Below are 22,127 nucleotides of genomic sequence, written 5' to 3'. Positions count from 1 at the left end.
GAGCAGCTGTCAATCTCATTGATAATCAATTTGCAATAACTCATGGTTTCCAGGTATGCACTTTGGGAAAGGATATTCCTGTTTTTGCTATTGATTCCGCTCCACTTTCTCAGAAATCATTAAAGGGCATAGTTCACAATATCCGTTTAATTGTGAGTGATGCTCATGTTGAGGATGTGTCATGTTTCGTCCTTAGCGGTTTGCCTACTCCTCTAGTGTTGGGGCTACCCTGGCTCACTAAACATAACCCCACCATTGATTGGCAAGCAAGGCAAATAAATGGTTGGAGTGACTTCTGCAGAGAGAATTGCCTCATGACATCTGTTTCTGAGGTTTCTACTAAGACTGTACCACCTTTCCTCTCTGAATTTTCGGATGTCTTCTCTGAGAGTGGAGTTCAGGATTTGCCTCCGCACAGGGAGTACGATTGCCCTATTAATCTCATCCCAGGCGCCAAGCTGCCTAAATCTCGTTTATACAATCTTTCCCAACCTGAGAGGGTCGCTATGCGTGCTTATATCTCTGAGAGTCTGAGAAAAGGACACATACGACCCTCGAAGTCACCTGTTGCCGCTGGTTTTTTCTTTGTTAAGAAAAAAGATGGTTCTTTAAGACCTTGTCTGGATTTCAGGGAGCTGAACAGTATCACTATTCGTGATCCTTATCCGCTTCCTCTGATCCCGGACCTGTTTAACCACCTCAGCCCCCAGTGCTTAAACACCCTGAAAGACCAGGCCACTTTTTACACTTCTGACCTACACTACTTTCACCGTTTATTGCTCGGTCATGCAACTTACCACCCAAATGAATTTTACCTCCTTTTCTTCTCACTAATAGAGCTTTCATTTGGTGGTATTTCATTGCTGCTGACATTTTTACTTTTTTTGTTATTAATCGAAATTTAACGATTTTTTTGCAAAAAAATGACATTTTTCACTTTCAGTTGTAAAATTTTGCAAAAAAAACGACATCCATATAGAAATTTTGCTCTAAATTTATAGTTCTACATGTCTTTGATAAAAAAAAAATGTTTGGGTAGAAAAAAAATGGTTTGGGTAAAAGTTATAGCGTTTACAAACTATGGTACAAAAATGTGAATTTCCGCTTTTTGAAGCAGCTCTGACTTTCTGAGCACCTGTCATGTTTCCTGAGGTTCTACAATGCCCAGACAGTACAAACACCCCACAAATGACCCCATTTCTGAAAGTACACACCCTAAGGTATTCGCTGATGGGCATAGTGAGTTCATAGAACTTTTTATTTTTTGTCACAAGTTAGCGGAAAATGATGATTTTTTTTTTTTTTTTTCTTACAAAGTCTCATATTCCACTAACTTGTGACAAAAAATAAAAACTTCCATGAACTCACTATGCCCATCAGCGAATACCTTGGGGTCTCTTCTTTCCAAAATGGGGTCACTTGTGGGGTAGTTATACTGCCCTGGCATTCTAGGGGCCCAAATGTGTGGTAAGGAGTTTGAAATCAAATTCTGTAAAAATTGACCTGTGAAATCCGAAAGGTGCTCTTTGGAATATGGGCCCCTTTGCCCACCTAGGCTGCAAAAAAGTGTCACACATCTGGTATCTCTGTATTCAGGAGAAGTTGAGGAATGTGTTTTGGGGTGTCTTTTTACATATACCCATGCTGGGTGAGATAAATATCTTGGTCAAATGCCAACTTTGTATAAAAAAATGGGAAAAGTTGTCGTTTGCCAAGATATTTCTCTCACCCAGCATGGGTATATGTAAAATGACACCCCAAAACACATTCCCCACCTTCTCCTGAGTACGGCAATACCAGATGTGTGACACTTTTTTGCAGCCTAGGTGGGCAAAGGGGCCCATATTCCAAAGAGCACCTTTCGGATTTCACAGGTCATTTTTTACAGAATTTGATTTCAAACTCCTTACCACACATTTGGGCCCCTAGAATGCCAGGGCAGTATAACTACCCCACAAGTGACCCCATTTTGGAAAGAAGAGACCCCAAGGTATTCGCTGATGGGCATAGTGAGTTCATGGAAGTTTTTATTTTTTGTCACAAGTTAGTGGAATATGAGACTTTGTATAAAAAAAATAAAAAAAAATAAAAAAATCAGCATTTTCCACTAACTTGTGACAAAAAATAAAAAATTCTAGGAACTCGCCATGCCCCTCACGGAATACCTTGGGGTGTCTTCTTTCCAAAATGGGGTCACTTGTGGGGTAGTTATACTGCCCTGGCATTTTCCAGGGGCCCTAATGTGTGTTAAGTAGGTAAATGACCTGTGAAATCCTAAAGGTGCTCTTTGGAATATGGGCCCCTTTGCCCACCTAGGCTGCAAAAAAGTGTCACACATCTGGTATCGCTGTATTCAGGAGAAGTTGGGGAATGTGTTTTGGGGTGTCATTTTACATATACCCTTGCTGGGTGAGAGAAATATCTTGGCAAAAGACAACTTTTCCCATTTTTTTATACAAAGTTGGCATTTGACCAAGATATTTCTCTCACCCAGCATGGGTATATGTAAAATGACACCCCAAAACACATTCCCCAACTTCTCCTGTGTACGGCGATACCAGATGTGTGACACTTTTTTGCAGCCTAGATGCGCAAAGGTGCCCAAATTCCTTTTAGGAGGGCATTTTTAGACATTTGGATACCAGACTTCTTCTCACGCTTTGGGGCCCCTAGAATGCCAGGGCAGTATAAATACCCCACATGTGACCCCATTTTGGAAAGAAGACACCCCAAGGTATTCAATGAGGGGCATGGCGAGTTCATAGAATTTTTTTTTTTTTGGCACAAGTTAGCGGAAATTGATATTTTTTATTTTTTTCTCACAAAGTCTCCCGTTCCGCTAACTTGGGACAAAAATTTCAATCTTTCATGGACTCAATATGCCCCTCACGGAATACCTGGGGGTGTCTTCTTTCCGAAATGGGGTCACATGTGGGGTATTTATACTGCCCTGGCATTCTAGGGGCCCTAAAGCGTGAGAAGAAGTCTGGAATATACATGTCTAAAAAATTTTACGCATTTGGATTCCGTGAGGGGTATGGGGAGTTCATGTGAGATTTTATTTTTTGACACAAGTTAGTGGAATATGAGACTTTGTAAGAAAAATAAATAAAAATTCCGCTAACTTGGGCCAAAAAAATGTCTGAATGGAGCCTTACAGAGGGGTGATCAATGACAGGGGGGTGATCAATGACAGGGGGGTGATCAATGACAGGGGGGGTGATCAATGACAGGGGGGTGATCAGGGAGTCTATATGGGGTGATCACCACAGTCATTGATCACCCCCCTGTAAGGCTTCATTCAGACGTCCGTATGCGTTTTGCGGATCCGATCCATCTATCAGTGCATCCGTAAAAATCATGCGGACATCTGAATGGAGCTTTACAGGGGGGTAATCAATGACAGGGGGGTGATCAGGGAGTCTATATGGGGTGATCACCACAGTCATTGATCACGCCCCTGTAAGGCTTCATTCAGACGTCCGGATGCGTTTTGCGGATCCGATCCATCTATCAGTGGATCCGTAAAAATCATGCGGACGTCTGAATGGAGCTTTACAGGGGGGTAATCAATGACAGGGGGGTAATCAATGACAGGGGGGTGATCAGGGAGTCTATATGGGGTGATCACCACAGTCATTGATCATGCCCCTGTAAGGCTTCATTCAGACGTCCGGATGCGTTTTGCGGATCCGATCCATCTATCAGTGGATCCGTAAAAATCATGCGGACATCTGAATGGAGCTTTACAGGGGGGTGATCAATGACAGGGGTGTAATCAATGACAGGGGGGTGATCAGGGAGTCTATATGGGGTGATCACCACAGTCATTGATCACGCCCCTGTAAGGCTTCATTCAGACGTCCGGATGCGTTTTGCGGATCCGATCCATCTATCAGTGCATCCGTAAAAATCATGCGGACATCTGAATGGAGCTTTACAGGGGGGTGATCAGGGAGTCTATATGGGGTGATCACCACAGTCATTGATCATGCCCCTGTAAAGCTTCATTCAGACGTCCGGATGCGTTTTGCGGATCGGATCCATCTATCAGTGCATCCGTAAAAATCATGCGGACATCTGAATGGAGCTTTACAGGGGGGTGATCAGGGAGTCTATATGGGGTGATCACCACAGTCATTGATCATGCCCATGTAAAGCTTCATTCAGACGTCCGGATGCGTTTTGCGGATCGGATCCATCTATCAGTGGATCCGTAAAAATCATGCGGACGTCTGAATGGAGCTTTACAGGGGGGTGATCAATGACAGGGGTGTAATCAATGACAGGGGGGTGATCAGGGAGTCTATATGGGGTGATAACCACAGTCATTGATCACGCCCCTGTAAGGCTTCATTCAGACGTCCGGATGCGTTTTGCGGATCCGATCCATCTATCAGTGGATCCGTAAAAATCATGCGGACGTCTGAATGGAGCTTTACAGGGGGTTGATCAATGACAGGGGGGTAATCAATGACAGGGGGGTGATCAGGGAGTCTATATGGGGTGATCAGGGGTGATCAAGGGTGAATAAGGGGTTAATAAGTGACGGGGGGGGGGTGTAGTGTAGTGTAGTGGTGCTTGGTGGGACTTTACTGAGCTACCTGTGTCCTCTGGTGGTCGATCCAAACAAAGGGGACCACCAGAGGACCAGGTAGCAGGTATATTAGACGCTGTTATCAAAACAGCGTCTAATATACCTGTTAGGGTTAAAAAAAAACACATCTCCAGCCTGCCAGCGAACGATCGCCGCTGGCAGGCTGGAGATCAACTCTCTTACCTTCCGTTCCTGTGAGCGCGCGCGCCTGTGTGCGCGCGTTCACAGGAAATCTCGCGTCTCGCGAGATGACGCGTATATGCGTCCAGGCGGAATGAATCAACCACCTCCAGGACGCGTCTGTGCGTACAGCGGTCCGGAGGTGGTTAACCAGGTTGTTGGGGCTAAAGTCTTTTCCAAATTAGACCTAAGAGGGGCATACAACCTGGTCAGGGTCAGAGAAGGAGACGAATGGAAGACGGCTTTCAATACCCCTGAGGGCCATTTTGAGAATTTGGTTATGCCTTTTGGTTTGATGAATGCCCCAGCCGTTTTTCAGCATTTCGTGAACAGCATTTTTTATCATTTAATGGGAAAATTTGTATTAGTGTATTTGGATGACATTTTGATTTTTTCTCCTGATTTCAAGACTCATAAGGGACACTTACGTCATGTCTTGCTCATCCTGCGGGAGAATAAATTATACGCGAAACTGGAAAAATGTGTGTTTGCGGTTCCAGAAATTCAATTTCTGGGGTTTCTTCTCTCCGCTTCTGGTTTTCGCATGGACCCCGAGAAGGTCCGCGCTGTGCTTGAGTGGGAGCTTCCTGAGAATCAGAAGGCGCTGATGCGTTTTTTGGACTTTGCCAATTATTACAGGAAATTTATTTTGAATTATTCCTCTGTTGTTAAACCACTCACTGATATGACCAGAAAGCGGGTAGATTTTTCTTCCTGGTCGGTAGAGGCGCGTAAGGCCTTTTCTAATATCAAGGAGAGTTTTGCTTCCGCTCCCATCCTGGTACAACCTGATATTTCGTTACCCTTCATAGTTGAGGTTGATGCTTCTGAGGTAGGGGTGGGTGCGGTCTTGTCTCAAGGTTCCTCTCCTGCCAAATGGCAACCGTGTGCCTTTTTCTCGAAGAAACTCTCTCCTCCGCAGAGAGAAATTATGATGTGGGAGATAGGGAATTGTTGGCCATCAAGTTGGCTTTTGAGGAATGGCGCCATTGGCTAGAGGGAGCCAGACACCCTATTACCGTGTTTACTGACCATAAAAATCTGGCCTAATTGGAGTCAGCCAAGCGTCTGAACCCGAGACAGTCCAGATGGTCTTTGTTCTTTTCAAGGTTTAATTTTGTTGTCACGTTCCGCCCTGGGGTTAAGAATGTGAAGGCAGATGCCCTGTCACGTTGTTTTCCGGGAGGTGGGAATTTTGAAGACCCGGGTCCCATTTTGGCTGAAGGTGTGGTGGTCTCTGCTCTTTTTCCTGAATTGGAGGCAGAGGTGCAGGCAGCCCAGTCAGAGGCTCCTGATCTTTGTCCTCCTGGGAGGTTGTTTGTGCCTCTCGCTTTGAGACACAAGATTTTTAGGAACACCACGATACGGTCCTTGCTGGGCACCCGGGGGCAAGAGCCACACTGGATCTCATCGCTCGGAGATTCTGGTGGCCTGCGCTTCGTAAGTCGGTTGAGGGTTTTGTGGCAGCTTGCGAGACTTGCGCTCGTGCCAAAGTCCCTCATTCACGGCCATCAGGTCCTCTCCTTCCCTTACCCATTCCTTCCCGTCCATGGACACATCTGTCCATGGACTTCATAACGGACTTGCCTCGTTCCTCGGGGAAGACTGTGATTCTGGTGGTGGTGGACCGTTTTAACAAAATGGTGCATTTCATTCCTTTTCCTGGTTTGCCCAATGCTAAGAAGCTGGCGCAGGCATTTATTGACCACATTGTCAAATTGCATGGTATTCCTTCAGACATAGTCTCTGATAGGGGCACGCAGTTTGTTTCCAGATTCTGGAAGGCTTTCTGTTCTCGCTTGGGGGTTCGGTTGTCATTCTCTTCTGCTTTCCACCCGCTGTCGAATGGCCAGACAGAGCGCGTCAATCAGAATCTGGAGACATATCTGCGCTGTTTTGTGGCGGAGAATCAGGAGGATTGGTGTCCCTTGCTGAGTTTGCTTTAAATAACCGTCGTCAGGAGTCCTCTGATAAGTCACCATTTTTTGGTGCATATGGGTTTCATCCGCAGTTTGGGACTTTCTCGGGAGAGGGGTCTTCTGGTTTACCTGATGAGGACAGATTCTCCTCCTCTTTGTCATCTATTTGGCAAAAGATTCAGGATAATCTAAAGAGCATGAGTGAGAGATATAAGCGTGTGGCGGATAAGAGACGTGTGCCTGGTCCGGACCTGAATGTTGGTGATCTGGTGTGGTTGTCTACCAAAAATATCAAATTGAAGGTTCCCTCCTGGAAGTTGGGTCCTAGCTTTATTGGGCCTTACAAGATCCTGTCTGTCATCAATCCTGTTGCCTTCCGTCTTGATCTTCCTCAGACTTGGAAGATCCATAATGTTTTTCATAAGTCCTTATTGAAACCTTATGTTCAACCTATTGTACCCTCGCCTTTGCCTCCTCCTCCGATTATGGTTGATGGAAATCTTGAATTTCAGGTCTCTAGGATTGTGGATTCTCGTCTTGTCCGCGGTTCCCTCCAGTACCTCGTTCATTGGGAGGGTTATGGTCCTGAGGAGAGGATGTGGGTCCCAGTGACGGACATTAAGGCCACTCGTCTCATCAGGGCTTTCCATAGGTCCCATCCTGAGAAGGTGGGCTCTGAGTGTCCGGAGTCCACTCGTAGAGGGAGGGGTACTGTCACAACCAGACAGCTGAGAAGCTCTGACAGGAGCCTTCCAGATCCTCCTCCTTGAGTTTCTTTGTTTTGGTTTCAGTTCCTCATCTCGTTAGTCTATCTCAGCTGTCATGCAGTTGGACTGATTGCTTCCCTTTAAGTTCCTCCCCATAATGCAGTAGTGTGCGGCTTATACAACTTCCTGGAGTGTGTGTGCATGCTGTTCCTATTTCCCAGTCCTCTGCAAGATAAGTGCTGTTCCTTTATTTGTGATTTTTTCTGTCTGCTGGATTTCAGGAGACCCTGACTCCCTCCGTGTCTAGTGTAGGGAGCCGGTGGTCGTGTCCCCTCACTATTGTAGGGTCTTCAGGTATTAGATAGCCGAGGTACGTGGATATGCGTCCATCCACCTTTGGGGTGTTCGCATAGGCTGAGCAGTCGGGGAGAGTGGCAGGTCTCATGCAGGGGTCTCCCTTTTGTTCCTTAGTTGTGGATCCAGTGAGTCATTGAATATATTGCATTGTCTTGTTTCCTGTACACCATCCGTGACAGCAGGTCGGGATGACTCGTAGAGATCAGCGTCGCCTACAAGGGACTTGTTTCTATTGTGGTGAGTCTGACCATTGGATTAACCAGTGCTCCAAGAAACCTTCTTCCGGTAAATCTACCAAGACGGGGGAGCTTAAGAACCAGGTATTTCCTAATGTGGTCAAGAAAAAGTTACTAGTACCTATTACTGTCTCCATGAGTATTAACAAATGTTTTGGTAATGCGTTCATTGACTCAGGTTCTGCTGCCAACTTTATTGATCAGAGATTTGCATTTAAGTTGGGTATTCCAATTTTTACACTACCCACTCCCATCCACATCATGGCTATCGATTCCACCCCCCTGGTGGGTGGTACTGTGAAGTATTCTACCCTGGAGATATCCTTGACTGTGGGGGGGGGGATGGGGTGTCACTCTGAAATATGCTCCCTGTTGGTTCTAGAAAACTTACCAGTAGAGGTAGTACTGGAATGCCTTGGCTACAGTTACATAACCCCATTATCGACTGGACCAAGGGGGAATTGGTAAAATTGAGGGTTGAATGCGACTCGTGCTTGGTCTCAGCAGGGGTCTCAGCAGAATCCAATACATTGCCTTTACTCTTAAAGGAATATTTGGATGTATTCTCCTCCTCGAACCCCGAGTTGCTACCGCCCCATAGATCTTATGATTGCGCCATTGAATTGGTAGAGGGGGCCAGGTTTCCCAAGGGACGTATCTATAATCTTTCTAGACCTGAGAGCAAGGCCATGGAGGATTATGTTGAAGAGAGTCTCAGTAAGGGACATATTAGGCCTTCTGTATCTCCTACAGGGGCAGGATTTTTCTTTGTTAAAAAGAAAGATGGAAGCCTCAGACCTTGCATCGACTACCGGGAGTTAAATAAGATTACGATCAAGAATCAATACTCCCTTCCGTTGATTCTTGATTTGTTTAGTCAGATAATGGGGGCTTCCTGGTTCTCTAAAATTGATTTGAAGGGGGCATATAACTTAATTCGAATTAAGGAGGGAGACGAGTGGAAGACAGCTTTCAATACTCCAGCTGGACACTTCGAATCTCTTGTAATGCCTTTTAGACTCAGCAATGCGCCAGCTGTGTTTCAAAACTTTATGAATGATATTTTTAGAGAATTCTTGGGTAAATTTGTAATTGTCTACCTTGATGATGTTTTGATTTTTTTCCCCTGATTTTGAGAGTCATGCGTCTCATGTAGAACAAGTGTTGGAGGTTTTGAGGAAGAATCAATTGGTGGCTAAACAGGAGAAATGTGTTTTTGGGGTGCAAGAAATTTTGTATCTCGGGTATTTCCTCACTCCTTACATTTTTAAAATGGATCCTAGCAAGGTATTAGCAATTATGGACTAGGTAAGACCATCATCCTTAAAGGCCTTACGTTTTTTAGGATTTGCTAATTATTACCATAGATTTATAAATAATTTTTCGGTAATTGCTAGGCCCTTGACCGACCTCACCAAAAAAGGGGCGGACCTGGAGAACTGGTCTGTTGAGGCTACTGAATCATTCGAGACACTTAAGAAAGCTTTCCGTTGCGCTCCGCCGTTTTGATTCAGCCGGATCAAGAGAGACCTTTTCATTGTGGAGGTGGATGCCTCTGAGGATGAAGTGGGGGCGGTCCTCTCTCAAGCTCCTGCTAGTCTTACTAATTTAAGGCCTTGTGCCTTCTTTTCTAGAAAATTTTCTCCAACCGAGAGAAATTATGGCATGGGGAATCATGAATTGCTGGCCATTAAATGGGCATTTGAGGAGTGGAGACATTTTCTTGAGGGGGCCAAACATTTGTGTTACTGTTGTTACTGAACACAAAAATCTGATGTTTCTTGAGTCTGCTAAGAGGTTGAATCCCCGTCAAGCCAGATGGGCATTGTTTTTTACACGCTTTAATTTCTCCATCACTTTTAGGCCAGGAAGTAAGAACGTGAAGGCAGATGCCCTATCCCGGAGTTTCTGTGCGTTTCAGCCTACAGACGCACACGCCTGAAACCATTTTGCCAGCTAATGTCTTTTTAGCAGCCGTGTCCCAAGATCTTATGGCTCTTATTAAGGCAGAACAACATCTGGCCCCGACACCCACACCAACAGATAAGTTGTTTGTTCCTGAACAATTCCGTCTCCAGCTGTTGGGTGAGTGTCATGACTCTGTTTTGTGTGGACATCCTGGTATCAAGAGTACTAAAGAGCTGGTATCCAGGTCTTATTGGTGGCCCACCCTATTCAAGGATGTCAAGTCCTATGGTTTGGCCTGCGAGGTGTGTGCCAAATCCAAAACCCCTAGAACCCGTCCTGCTGGTGAACTGCGAACCCTACCCATTCCCAGTAGACCCTGGTCCCATATTTCTATGGACTTCATCACTGATCTGCCATCTGCTGAGGATAAAACTGTGGTTTGGGTAGTGGTCGACAGGTTCAGTAAGATGGTACATTTTGTTCCCCTTGCTAAACTTCTGAATGCTGAGACTCTGGCCTCTGTATTTGTGGAACGAATTGTATGTTTACACGGTGTCCCCGAGAACATTGTGTCTGATAGGGGTGTCCAGTTTGTGTCTAGGTTTTGGAGAGCCTTCTGTCAGAGGTGCCAAAACTCATTGTCCTTCTTGTCTGCCTATCATCCTGAGAGTAACGGGCAGACGGAACGACTTAATCAGTCTGTGGAACAGTTTCTCAGGTCATATGTCTCTGGTGATCAACAATTGTAGGTTAAATACCTTCCTTTGGCAGAATTTGCGATTAAACAACCATGTTAATTTTTCCGCTGGTGTCTCCCCATTCTTTTGCAATTACGGTTTCCATCCTCGTTTTCAATCTGGGTCATCTGGCTCTGTCTAACCCTGAGGCGGATAAGGTCTCGTCAGAACTGTGTACAGTTTGGGCTCGGGTTCTTCTAAGAATGTGCCTCTTAAGGTGGCCTCCAAAAAGTTTGCACCTCGTTTTATAGGGCCATATGAGATTACGGAGGTAATTATTCCAGTATCTTTTAGATTGAAGTTACCTGAATCCTTCCACATCCATGAAGTCTTCCACAAATCTCTGCTGAAAAGACATGTTACTCCTGTTGTTCCTTCACAGCCCGCTCCGCCGCCAGTACTGGTTAATAATTCTGAGGAATTTGTGGTTTCCAAGATCTTGGATGTTAGGAGAGTCCATAACTCCTTACAGTATCTGGTACACTGGAAAGGCTATGGACCGGAGGAGAGGTCTTGGGTGCCAGCTAAGGATGTTCATGCCGCCAGACTTGTGAAAAAATTTCATTTGAAACATCCTGAGAAGCTGTCGCCTGGGGCCTTGGGTCCAGTGGCCCCGCGTGGAAGAGGGGGTACTGTCATGATGCGCTCTGAGCGTGGTTCCAGGAGGTGGGGATGGCCGAGGCCCGCTCACGTCATCAGCGCGCCCGGCGTCGCCTGTCCCCGTGGTAACCACTCTGGGGCTGAGCGCTGAGCTGATCGCTTGGCTGTATTGGAACCCAAGAATCATGTGACGCTGGCCACATCACATGACTCCACTAGCGCCCTATTTAAACAAGCAATCTGAGATGAGTCAGGGACAGGACTCATCTCAGGTTAATTTGCATATGTATCAAATCGGGTTTTTTACACAATAAAAGCACACAGAGCTATGGGGACTGGGTATTGCAGATGTGCTAGCGGCCATCTAGCAACCCATGTCCTCAGCTCTATACACAAAATCCAGGTGACAGGTTCCCTTTAAGTTTTTATGAGCTATCAAAAGAGCATTCTGAGTGGTGAGAGCATGTGAGCGCTTATGTGAGTGTTTAAGCGAGGCAATCTCACTCATAAAATGAGAAATGTCTGCAGCACGCTCTTTCTGTAGTCTTGCTCCATCCTCCACGAACATTCCCCTAACCACACATTTATGAGCGGCCCACACAGTGAGGGGCGTAGTATTCTCCACAGGGTTTTCATCAAAATAGTGACCAAGAGCCAAGTAGATATCTTGGGAAACCACTAGGTCCTGTAGAAGAGACTCATTCAATCGCCATGATGTTGGTGAGGAGAGGGAGGACTTAATTGAGACATGGAGCATTGCATGGTCTGAAAAGTTAATTGAGTCTATATGTGAGGAGGAGAGAAGGGGAACCGCAGAGGGCCTAACGAAAAAATTGTCTATGTGAGAATACATCTCTAACCGTGGAATAAAAGGGTGCCATACAGTCGTGGCCAAAAGTTTTGAGAATGACACAAATATTAGTTTTCACAAAGTTTGCTGCTAAACTGCTTTTAGATCTTTGTTTCAGTTTTTTCTGTGATGTAGTGAAATATAATTACACGCACTTCATACGTTTCAAAGGCTTTTATCGACAATTACATGACATTTATGCAAAGAGTCAGTATTTGCAGTGTTGGCCCTTCTTTTTCAGGACCTCTGCAATTCGACTGGGCATGCTCTCAATCAATTCCTGACTGATAGCAACCCATTCTTTCATAATCACTTCTTGGAGTTTGTCAGAATTAGTGGGTTTTTGTTTGTCCACCCGCCTCTTGAGGATTGACCACAAGTTCTCAATGGGATTAAGATCTGGGGAGTTTCCAGGCCATGGACCCAAAATGTCAACGTTTTGGTCCCCGAGCCACTTAGTTATCACTTTTGCCTTATGGCACGGTGCTCCATCATGCTGGAAAATGCATTGTTCTTCACCAAACTGTTGTTGGAAGAAGTTGCTGTTGGAGGGTGTTTTGGTATCATTCTTTATTCATGGCTGTGTTTTTGGGCAAAATTGTGAGTGAGCCCACTCCCGTGGATGAGAAGCAACCCCACACATGAATGGTCTCAGGATGCTTTACTGTTGGCATGACACAGGACTGATGGTAGCGCTCACCTTTTCTTCTCCGGACAAGCCTTTTTCCAGATGCCCCAAACAATCGGAAAGAGGCTTCATCAGAGAATATGACTTTGCCCCAGTCCTCAGCAGTCCATTCACCAAACTTTCTGCAGAAGATCAATCTGTCCCTGATGTTTTTTTTGGAGAGAAGTGGCTTCTTTGCTGCCCTTCTTGACACCAGGCCATCTTCCAAAAGTCTTTGCCTCACTGTGCGTGCAGATGCGCTCACACCTGCCTGCTGCCATTCCTGAGCAACCTCTGCACTGGTGGCACTCCGATCCAGCAGATGAATCCTCTTTAGGAGACGATCCTGGCGCTTGCTGGACTTTCTTGGATGCCCTGAAGCCTTCTTAACAATAATTGAAGTTCTTGATGATCCTATAAATTGTTGATTGAGGTGCAATCTTAGTAGCCACAATATCCTTGCCTGTGAAGCCATTTTTATGCAACGCAATGATGGCATCACCCTCCTTTTAACATGTCAAGTCTGCCATTTTAACCCAATCAGCCTGACATAATGATCTCCAGCCTTGTGCTCGTCAACATTCTCACCTGAGTTAACAAGACGATTACTGAAATTATCTCAGCAGGTCCTTTAATGACAGCAATGAAATGCAGTGGAAAGGTTTTTTTGGGATTAAGTTAATTTTCATGGCAAAGAAGGACTATACAATTCATCTGATCACTCTTCATAACATTCTGGAGTATATGCAAATTGCTATTATAAAAACTTAAGCAGCAACTTTTCCAATTTCCAATATTTATGTAATTCTCAAAACTTTTGGCCACGACTGTACATCTACCAAATGGTGAAAGTGAAAAAGACATTTAAGACGATGAAGGTAAGAGAAGGTCAGGTGTGAGGCTCCTCTAGAGACATTGATTAAAAGGTTGATGGAAAATTAAAATTCCCCTCCGACCAGTAGTGTTCCTTCTGCAAAATCCTCTAGTTTAGTCAAAACACTCTTGATAGCCGAAAATTGATTAGAGTTGGGAAGATAAATGTTGGCTATGGTGTATAATTGTCCTGTTAATATTCCCTTAACAAATTAAAATCTACCTTTACTATCAGTGTGAGTGGCAGTCAGTTCACAGGGGACACTTCTAGAAATAAGATGTTGGCTTTGGGCTAAACCTAAGGGCAGGCAGTAAGGAGCAGAATCAGAAGACAGGCATAGTTTGGTACACGGATATCCAGACAAGATCATCTTCACTGAGTACTTACAAGTAGAAACCTCAAAGCTCAGGGGAGGAAGTGGAACCACAGCCCAGCCAAATAGAGAGACTGATCAGGAACTTAACCAGTACCTGGACAGGGACAGGAGGAAAGCATTAACTCACTCAGTGCTGAAGGAAAGTTCACAGAGCTATGATCCCAGTTCACACAGGGAAAGCAGAGCGATGTCCTCACCTGCTTGGGACAGTAAGACAGCGGCGGGCACAGACCGTCAGCATTACATAAGAATACTAACCCCATGAGATTTCGATTCAGAAAAACAGCTATGATAAGAGAAAGGGTATCGGGGGGGGGGGTGAAAAACAGGCATAGATCCCGGTGTCTCCTGTATAAATGCAATCTGTACCTTTTTGCTCCAAAGGAGCCAGAGGATGGAGGACCTCTTTTCTGGTATTCAGCCCATTGGCGTTAATGGATGGAAAGGATATGGTAGACATGGTCACAACCTGGAAAGAGAAGGAGAAAAAAACAAGAAAAAAAGGGGGGGGGGTAGGTAAGACCAGGCGGAAGGAGTAGAAGAGGAGTAGGGGGTAAACAAGCAAAGGTTAAGCTATTCAGGCCTATGAACTCTACCTGCCCTGGATGAGCTAGATTAAAAGAAAAGAACAAAATAAACACACCATGGAAAATTTCACTAAATGAATCCTGAGAGTGAACAAGCCAGGAGTCACTGTCTACTGGGGGAGAGGTCAAGCAGTTATGAGTGCTACCCTTCCCCTGAGCCAATCACAGGTACAAAGCAGAAGAAATAGAGTAAGAAAAAAAATCTAAATAAAGAAGCAAAACATTTTCAATATTCGATCAGTATCTAATAAAACTAGGCAGAACACAGTATGTCAGTGATCACTGACACACCATGAAATTTTCAATCAGAATGGGTGACCAATGGTAAACTAACTCTAATGACAACCGTAGGCCGGCAAGGCAATAGTACACTATGGCACCTGCTAAAACAGCTTCAACCACATCCCATGGTCTCCATGACAGATTCCAAGGGGGTTCCTCCCGTAGATGAAGAGGAAGGTCTCCTTTGATTATTGTGGTGATCTGGTTGAGGGAGTGGAAGAGCCTGTGGTAGAGGAGAAGGAAAGTCCAGCCAGTCTGGCAGGGAGAGGCTAGAGAGTTCCAAGAAGTGTGCCAAATCCATAGCTTGGTCTGGGGAGTGAAGGGCGAAAAATGTTCAATTTCTGTGGATAATGAGATGGAATGGGTGGCCCCATCGGTATGTTGATCTAGCTTCAGTAGAGGTTTAAGATGACTCATTGCCAGGGTGCATCGGAAATAATTGGCAATAAAGGAATCTGAGCACCTGTCACCAGGCCTATTGCACTCTACAAAAATCATCTCTGGGTGTAGGATTATCAGGGTGTCTAGGGCCAATAACTCAATGAACTCTAAGTCAACTCCCTCTTCGACTGGTCTGGATAGAGTATTAAAGATTGTAGTCACTGCAGAGTGTAACTCATTAGTAGGAACAGTTTCAGAGACCCCATGCAGTTTGATATTATTTTGACAACTCCTATTTTCCTAATCATCAATTTGAAGTAGATGTTTGTTCAGGGTACGTTGTAGAGAAAGGGTCTCCTCATCTTTAGAGAGGCGGGTGTCTAGGGCAGTGGTGGCTTGTACACTGGAGTTCAATTGGTTGGAAAAACCTTGAAGGTCTTCCTTGATGGATGCAGTTTCCTGTTCCTGTTTCGATTCGACCCATAGTATCATAGATTCTAAGTCCTTTTTTGTGGGTAAGTCACTGAGAAGAGACCAAATATATTTAAGCTTTGGACGTTTACAATCTTCTGAGGCTTCAGAGAGAGTGAGAGAGTCAAAGATAGCCAGATGTGGGTGGAAAGTCCTGTCCAGAATCCAACATGACAGTGGGTGCTCAGGGAGATAGTGGCATATCTGTAGCTTGGGGGGCCAATCTGTTGATTTGGGTAGCCATCTGTGTAGGTCCTATGTTATGTTTAGGTGGGGCAGTAGAGGAGCAGAGGGTGTCGCTGGTGCAATTACACTTACCATGCCTAAGACGGGCATGGAGGCCTCTGCTGTCAATGGTCATGCCTGCTATAAGATGGGGATGTGCTACATTGGGGGATCTTCTAAAGCAGAAGCGAGAGAGGATGGGGGGGGGGGTAGCACGGTCATGCAGCGTCTGATATTGGGCTAAGGCCTGAAGATGAGGGAGCCACCAAGGTAACTCCTGTCAGTTCCATCTTGGATTCTGCAGCTGGGAACAGAGTTGCTGAAGAGGAAGCGGGCAATTCTCGGTTCTGGAGCTACAAAACTGGAGCCCCGTCAGGCCATCCTCCCTAGGGCAGGTAAGTAGGCAAAGTCTACTGTAAATAGGTAATGTGAGGGCCCAGGGTCTGGATGCTCTAGAAGGTGTATGTTCACAGCAGCATGCTCAGGCCATGCCCCTTTGGGAGACCAGTTTCTAAGGTAAGTCCTGTAAGTTGATCCGTGCGGCCCTCATGGATCGGAGCACATCCCACAGATGACAATCGGACTGGGATCTGGGAATCTAGTGACAAGTCATCATCTTGATCTCTTTGTGATGTTCCTCAGTCCTGGACAGTTTTTGCAGTGTAGCCTGACATTATCCTGCTGAAAAAGGGCAACGCCATTTGGAGGCATCATTGCCATGAAGGGTGGTACTTGGGGGTACCTAACACATCCACATGATGCCAAGAGAGTGCTACATAAGAATCAAAATATGATCTAATCTTTATTCATTTACTTAAATATTTAAAAACAGTAGGTTGCAATGGCAAACACACACAAATACATAAAACACACCGTCAGTAAGTAATTATACATAGTCTGCTGGATTTAGTCTTAAATTACCGACAAGTGATCAATTACCCCGACCCTCTTTTCGCATCTCACTTCTTCGCTGAAGAAGCGAGATGCGAAACGCGCGTCGGGGTTATTGATCACTTGTCGGTAATCTTTCTTATTTCTTTGCTGGTTGTAATTCAAGACGGTAATTGTGGTACTTCCGTTTGTCTGATCCTGCATTGCCTTGGGGTTAATGTATTTTGCACTGTGCACTTTACTATGTGGTATAATGTATAATAGATGCGGGGTCTAGTTACCTTTAAGACTAAATCCAGCAGACTATGTATATTTACTTACTGACGGTGTCTTTTATGTATTTGTGGGTGTTTGCCGTTGCCACCTACTGTTTTTAAATATTTATGTAAATGAATAAAGATTATATAATTATTTGATACTTATGTAGCACTGTGTTGTATTATGTTCTAATATTGGAGTTGCACTGGTTGTGGTTGAATACGGAGTGCCAAATTAGATAGGAGCCCTCTTTTGTATTAGGGTTATGATGCCAAGAGACAAGAATTCCAGAAGAACATTGCCCAGAGCACCACACTGCCCTCACCAGCTTGTCTTTTTCCCATAGTGCTATCTGTCCCCTAGATAAGTGACTCCCACATGCACTTGGCCGTCCACATGATGTAATGTGATTCTTCAGATCATGCTTATTCTTTCATTGCTCCTTTTCAGATGCAGGGGCCCATTGTGGGCATCTCAACACAGGTGGTGAGGAGCAAAATATTATTTACTCTTGATAACTAAACCTAGAAGTGAAGGAGCTAAGAGAAGTGTCTGATCTATAGACAGATCTACAGGAGGCCATGTATTCAGTCAATGTGTGCTTGTGTCTCCATAGATGGATCCAGGAGGAGAAATACACCAGAGAGATGTCCCCTTCCTCTGTATTCCCAGGACTGTCCAGAGGAGAAGGTCCCAGAGAATCCTCAGGTAGATGGAGCTGAGCCCTATACACATCTATATAGGGGGGTCCTGCAGTCATAGAGGGGTCATAGATTGTGCGGGTCTCTTATGTGGATCTGTTAGAGTTCCCACCTGTCTGCTGTATTGTACTGAATTGTTACAGATGACAAATCAGGGTGAAGATCTGACTGATATTAAAGTGGAGGATGAAGAAGAGAGGATGATGGGAGATCCCCCGTGTAAAAATGAGGTGGAGGAGGACATTCTAGGAGATGTCACCACAGGTATGGAATCATGAATGGAGAGAGTAACTTCAGATTCTATCCTTGGTGCCTTCAGGGCAGGAGGAGAATCTGATCACCCGCTGCTGCGCTGCTCTTTCATTGGAGATGTCCCCATCACATCATGAAGGGTTCCCCTTATCCAGCTGACATCTGCCAACCATATGATTTCCCCTCTTTGTTGCCCTGTCCCCTTAAACAGAACGTGACAGTTTCCTTGAACTCTGTTTATGACAGAACGCCAAATAAAATAGCAAGAAAAAAAATTGCTGATGCTTTTTATGTTTTTTCCAAAAATTATAAAAGCTAAACAATAAATTACAAGTAATTGATTCCATTGAGAAATACAACTCGTGACAAAATACAAGTCACGGAATTTTTCTTTTTTTGTGGTTTTGGTAGGAGTAGTGAAGCTCCCTATGCAGACTGGGTGACAGGAGGAGATTGTTGACAAAACACAAGTCCTCGTATGTCACAGATAAAAATATAAAAGTTTTATGTCTTGAAATGTAACAATGACATACAATTTTTTTTTTATTTAATGACAACCAGCCTAGTCATTAAGTGTTTAAAAATGTAAAGATGTTTGGTTGTTGTGTTTTTTCCTTCCTTTCGGTGCACTCCTGTCCTCAGCTCCATGATTATCAGGAAGCCAATGTCACATGTGATTATTGTACAGACACAGACGTCTCAGTGATGATTACCTGCACTCACAGGACACGTCATTAGCTCCACCGTCTTAATTCTTGATAGGACCCTCGTTCCACTTAGAACAGTTGTGGCTAACCTCAGGCACTCCGATGTGGTGAAACTACAACTCCCAGCATGCTCCATTAATTTCTCTAGAGCTCTGAGAACAGCCAAGCAAGTTTGCATCTTGGGACTTGTAGTTTTACCAAAGCTGGTGTGCCGGAAGTTCGCCATCACAGCCTTAGAACATCCTTAATTCTTAGTGTAATGGACCCAACAAGGTGCTGGAAGCCTTTATTACAGGTTCTGATTGATGACCTCACTCTGTCTATTCCACTGCATCCTGAAGATGTCTATAAACCCGAGATCTGGTGACTGTGCGGCTATAAGGCTATACAGACCACATTGTCCGTGAATTCAGCCTGATATGTGTGCTTTACCTTGTGACAGAATATTTTGCTCAATGTAGATGTTGCTCATGATCAGATTCTCAGATGATCACAGCCTTAACCCTTTGAGGTCATGACGATTTTCCATTTTTGGTTCTCACTCTGTGCCTTCCCAGCGTCCATCTGTTCCTTAAGTGACATGCTCCTTTCAGTGTACCTCCGCCCCCGCTGCTGATGTCTCACACAAGCTTAGTCCAGGCTGCAGTAAAATAACAGCAGAAGGAATTAGGAGCTGTAATTACACACTGAACCTGCTGCTGGAGGAAGGAGGATCTCTCATCATGTACTGAGCAGTGTGAGGTTTTCAGCAGCATGTACACTAAAAAGAGCGCTAATGATGCTGACTTAATTATTATCCAAGTCATGCCTCAAGACCTGTTTAAAAGGTCAGACACTGACTTATAGGATAGCTACCTTACATCTGGTGGCATTAGAGGCAGAGCTGGTTTACACCATATATCCAATTACAGTCTAATAGGAATGTTATAGGTTTGTCCCCTCTATAGTTTGAAAAATAATCACAAGTTCCAATTTTTATTTTCACAGAGAATTCCAGTAAAATTATTAAGGACAAAGCTATATTATCACTAAATTATAAAGAAGAAGCTGAAGATGTCCTGCAGCGCTCCTCGGGAGAAAACCTCATTACACTTAATGTACACCCAGGACTTCAAAGTACACTTCCATTATATAATCCCCCTAATCATGAGGAACCTTCTCTTGACCAATTACAGATTGTTGCAAAAAATACAGGTCAGAAAGGGGATAAAAGGCTTCAGGGTAGTGAAGATTCTACAGAACAATCAAGACTTTCTACACACAAAAGAATTTACTCAGAAGAGCAGCCATACTCTTGTTTAGAATGTGGGAAATGCTTTACAAGTAAATCAGATTTAGTTAAACATGAAAACATTCACACAGAAGAGAAGCCATATTCATGTTCAGAATGTGGGAAATATTTTACAGATAAATCCAGTCTTGTTAGACATAAAAGAATTCACACAGGAGAGAAGCCACATTCATGTTCAGAATGTGGGAAATGTTTTACATATAAATCAGTTCTTGTTAAACATGAGAGAATTCACACAGGAGAGAAACTATATTCATGTTCAGAATGTGGGAAATGTTTTACATATAAATCAGTTCTTGTTAAACATGAGAAAATTCACACAGAAGAGAAGCCATATTCATGTTCAGAATGTGGGAAATGTTTTAAAGATAAATCCAGTCTTGTTAGACATGAAAGAATTCACACAGGAGAGAAGCCATATTCATGTTCAGAGTGTGGAAAATGTTTTGGACAGAAATCATCTCTTGTTACACATGAGAGAAGTCACACAGGAGAGAAGTCATATTCATGTTCAGAATGTGGGAAATGTTTTACAAATAAAACAAATCTTGTTATACATAGGAGAAGTCACACAGGAGAGAAACCATATTCATGTTCAGAATGTGAGAACTGTTTTACATATAAATCAGATCTTGTTAAACATGGGAGAATTCACACAGGAGAGAAGCCATATTCATGTTTAGAATGTGGGAAATGTTTTAGAAAGAGATCACATCTTGTTGTACATGAAAGAAATCACACAGGAGAGAAGCCATATTCATGTTCAATATGTGGGAAATGTTTTACACAAAAATCAAATCTTGTGGAACATGACAGAATTCACACAGGAGAGAAACCATATGCATGTTTAGAATGTGGGAAATGTTTTAGAATGAGATCATATCTTGTTCTACATGAGAGAATTCACACAGGTGCAAAGCCATATTCATGTTCAGAATGTGAGAAATGTTTCACAAATAATTCCAGTCTTGTTAAACATAAGAGAATTCACACCGGAGAGAAGCCTTATTCATGTTCAGACTGTGAGAAATGTTTTACTACTAAAGACAAACTTAACATTCATCAGATAAGTCATAGAGGAGAAAAACCGTATTCATGTTCAGAATGTGGGAAATGTTTTACAAAAAACTCACACCTTGTTAGACATGAGAGAATTCACACAGGAGAGAAGCCATATTCATGTTTAGAATGTGGGAAATGTTTTAAACAGAAATCGTGTCTTGTTAGACATCAGAGAATTCACAAAGTAGAGAAGCCATTTTGATGTTTTATATTGAAAATTCTTTGTAATAAAGAACTAAAATTCAACAAATCAGGAAAAAGTACCGAATTTTTTACCCTATAAGACACACTATACCCTATAAGGGGGGAAATGGCAGTGCGTCTTATGGGGCAAATGCTGCAATTTAACACTGATACATCGCCGGCCGCGACGTATCAGGGGGGAGGGAGGAGGGGCTGGGGGCCGGCAACTGATATTGGAATGTCAGCGGGGCCCGATGCAGTCACTGTATTCTATTACACTGGGCCCCGCTCACTGTAGTTTTCATATCTAACGTGTAGGCATGGGCGCTTTGTTAAACTATAGCAATTCTTTGCAGCTGTAAAGAAATCCACTGTAGTACTCACTTAAAACTCCCGTAGCAGGCAGGCTGGGCGGCAGCGTAACATCACTCACTACGTCACGCCCCTGCTCCTCCCACTTTTTGAATGAAGCAGGCGGAGCAGGCACGTGACGTAGTGAGTGACGTTACGCTGCCGCCCGTCCTGCCTGCTACGGGAGTTTCAAGTGAGTACTACAGTGGATTTCTCTACTGCTACAAAGAATTGCTATAGTTTAACAAAGCGCCCATGCCTACACGTTAGATATGAATACTACAGTGAGCGTGGCCCGGTGTAATAGAATACAGTGACTGCACTGGGCCCCGCTGCCATTCCAATTTCAGTCGATGGCCCCCAACCCCTGTATTGGGGGTCATTCACTATTTACACAGGGACACTGTTATGGGGGATCTGTGGATGACACATATATAGCATCTTATGCTATATATGTGTCATCCACAGATCCCCCCC

At 44.2% G+C, this 22,127-nt stretch overlaps 2 protein-coding genes across 2 annotated transcripts in view; one reads left to right on the top strand and one right to left on the bottom strand.

The window, feature by feature from the left end:
• Nucleotides 1–22,127, bottom strand: part of LOC120991123 (zinc finger protein 850-like) — a 465,109-nt gene that overhangs the window by 149,828 nt on the left and 293,154 nt on the right. The window lies entirely within an intron of this gene.
• LOC120991121 overlaps nt 17,761–22,127 on the top strand; it is a 496,450-nt gene continuing 492,083 nt past the window's right edge. The window contains 3 exon segments of the mRNA XM_040420010.1: nt 17,761–17,811; nt 17,948–18,068; nt 19,751–21,067. Coding sequence (XP_040275944.1) covers nt 17,948–18,068; nt 19,751–21,067 — 1,438 coding nt within the window. The 5' untranslated portion in view covers nt 17,761–17,811.

The sequence above is a fragment of the Bufo bufo genome, chromosome 2 (assembly GCF_905171765.1).
Source record: "Bufo bufo chromosome 2, aBufBuf1.1, whole genome shotgun sequence".
NCBI classification, from domain to species: Eukaryota; Metazoa; Chordata; class Amphibia; order Anura; family Bufonidae; genus Bufo; species Bufo bufo.
Note: the sequence above shows the minus strand (reverse complement) of the source record. Positions and strands in the feature narration are given on the sequence as shown.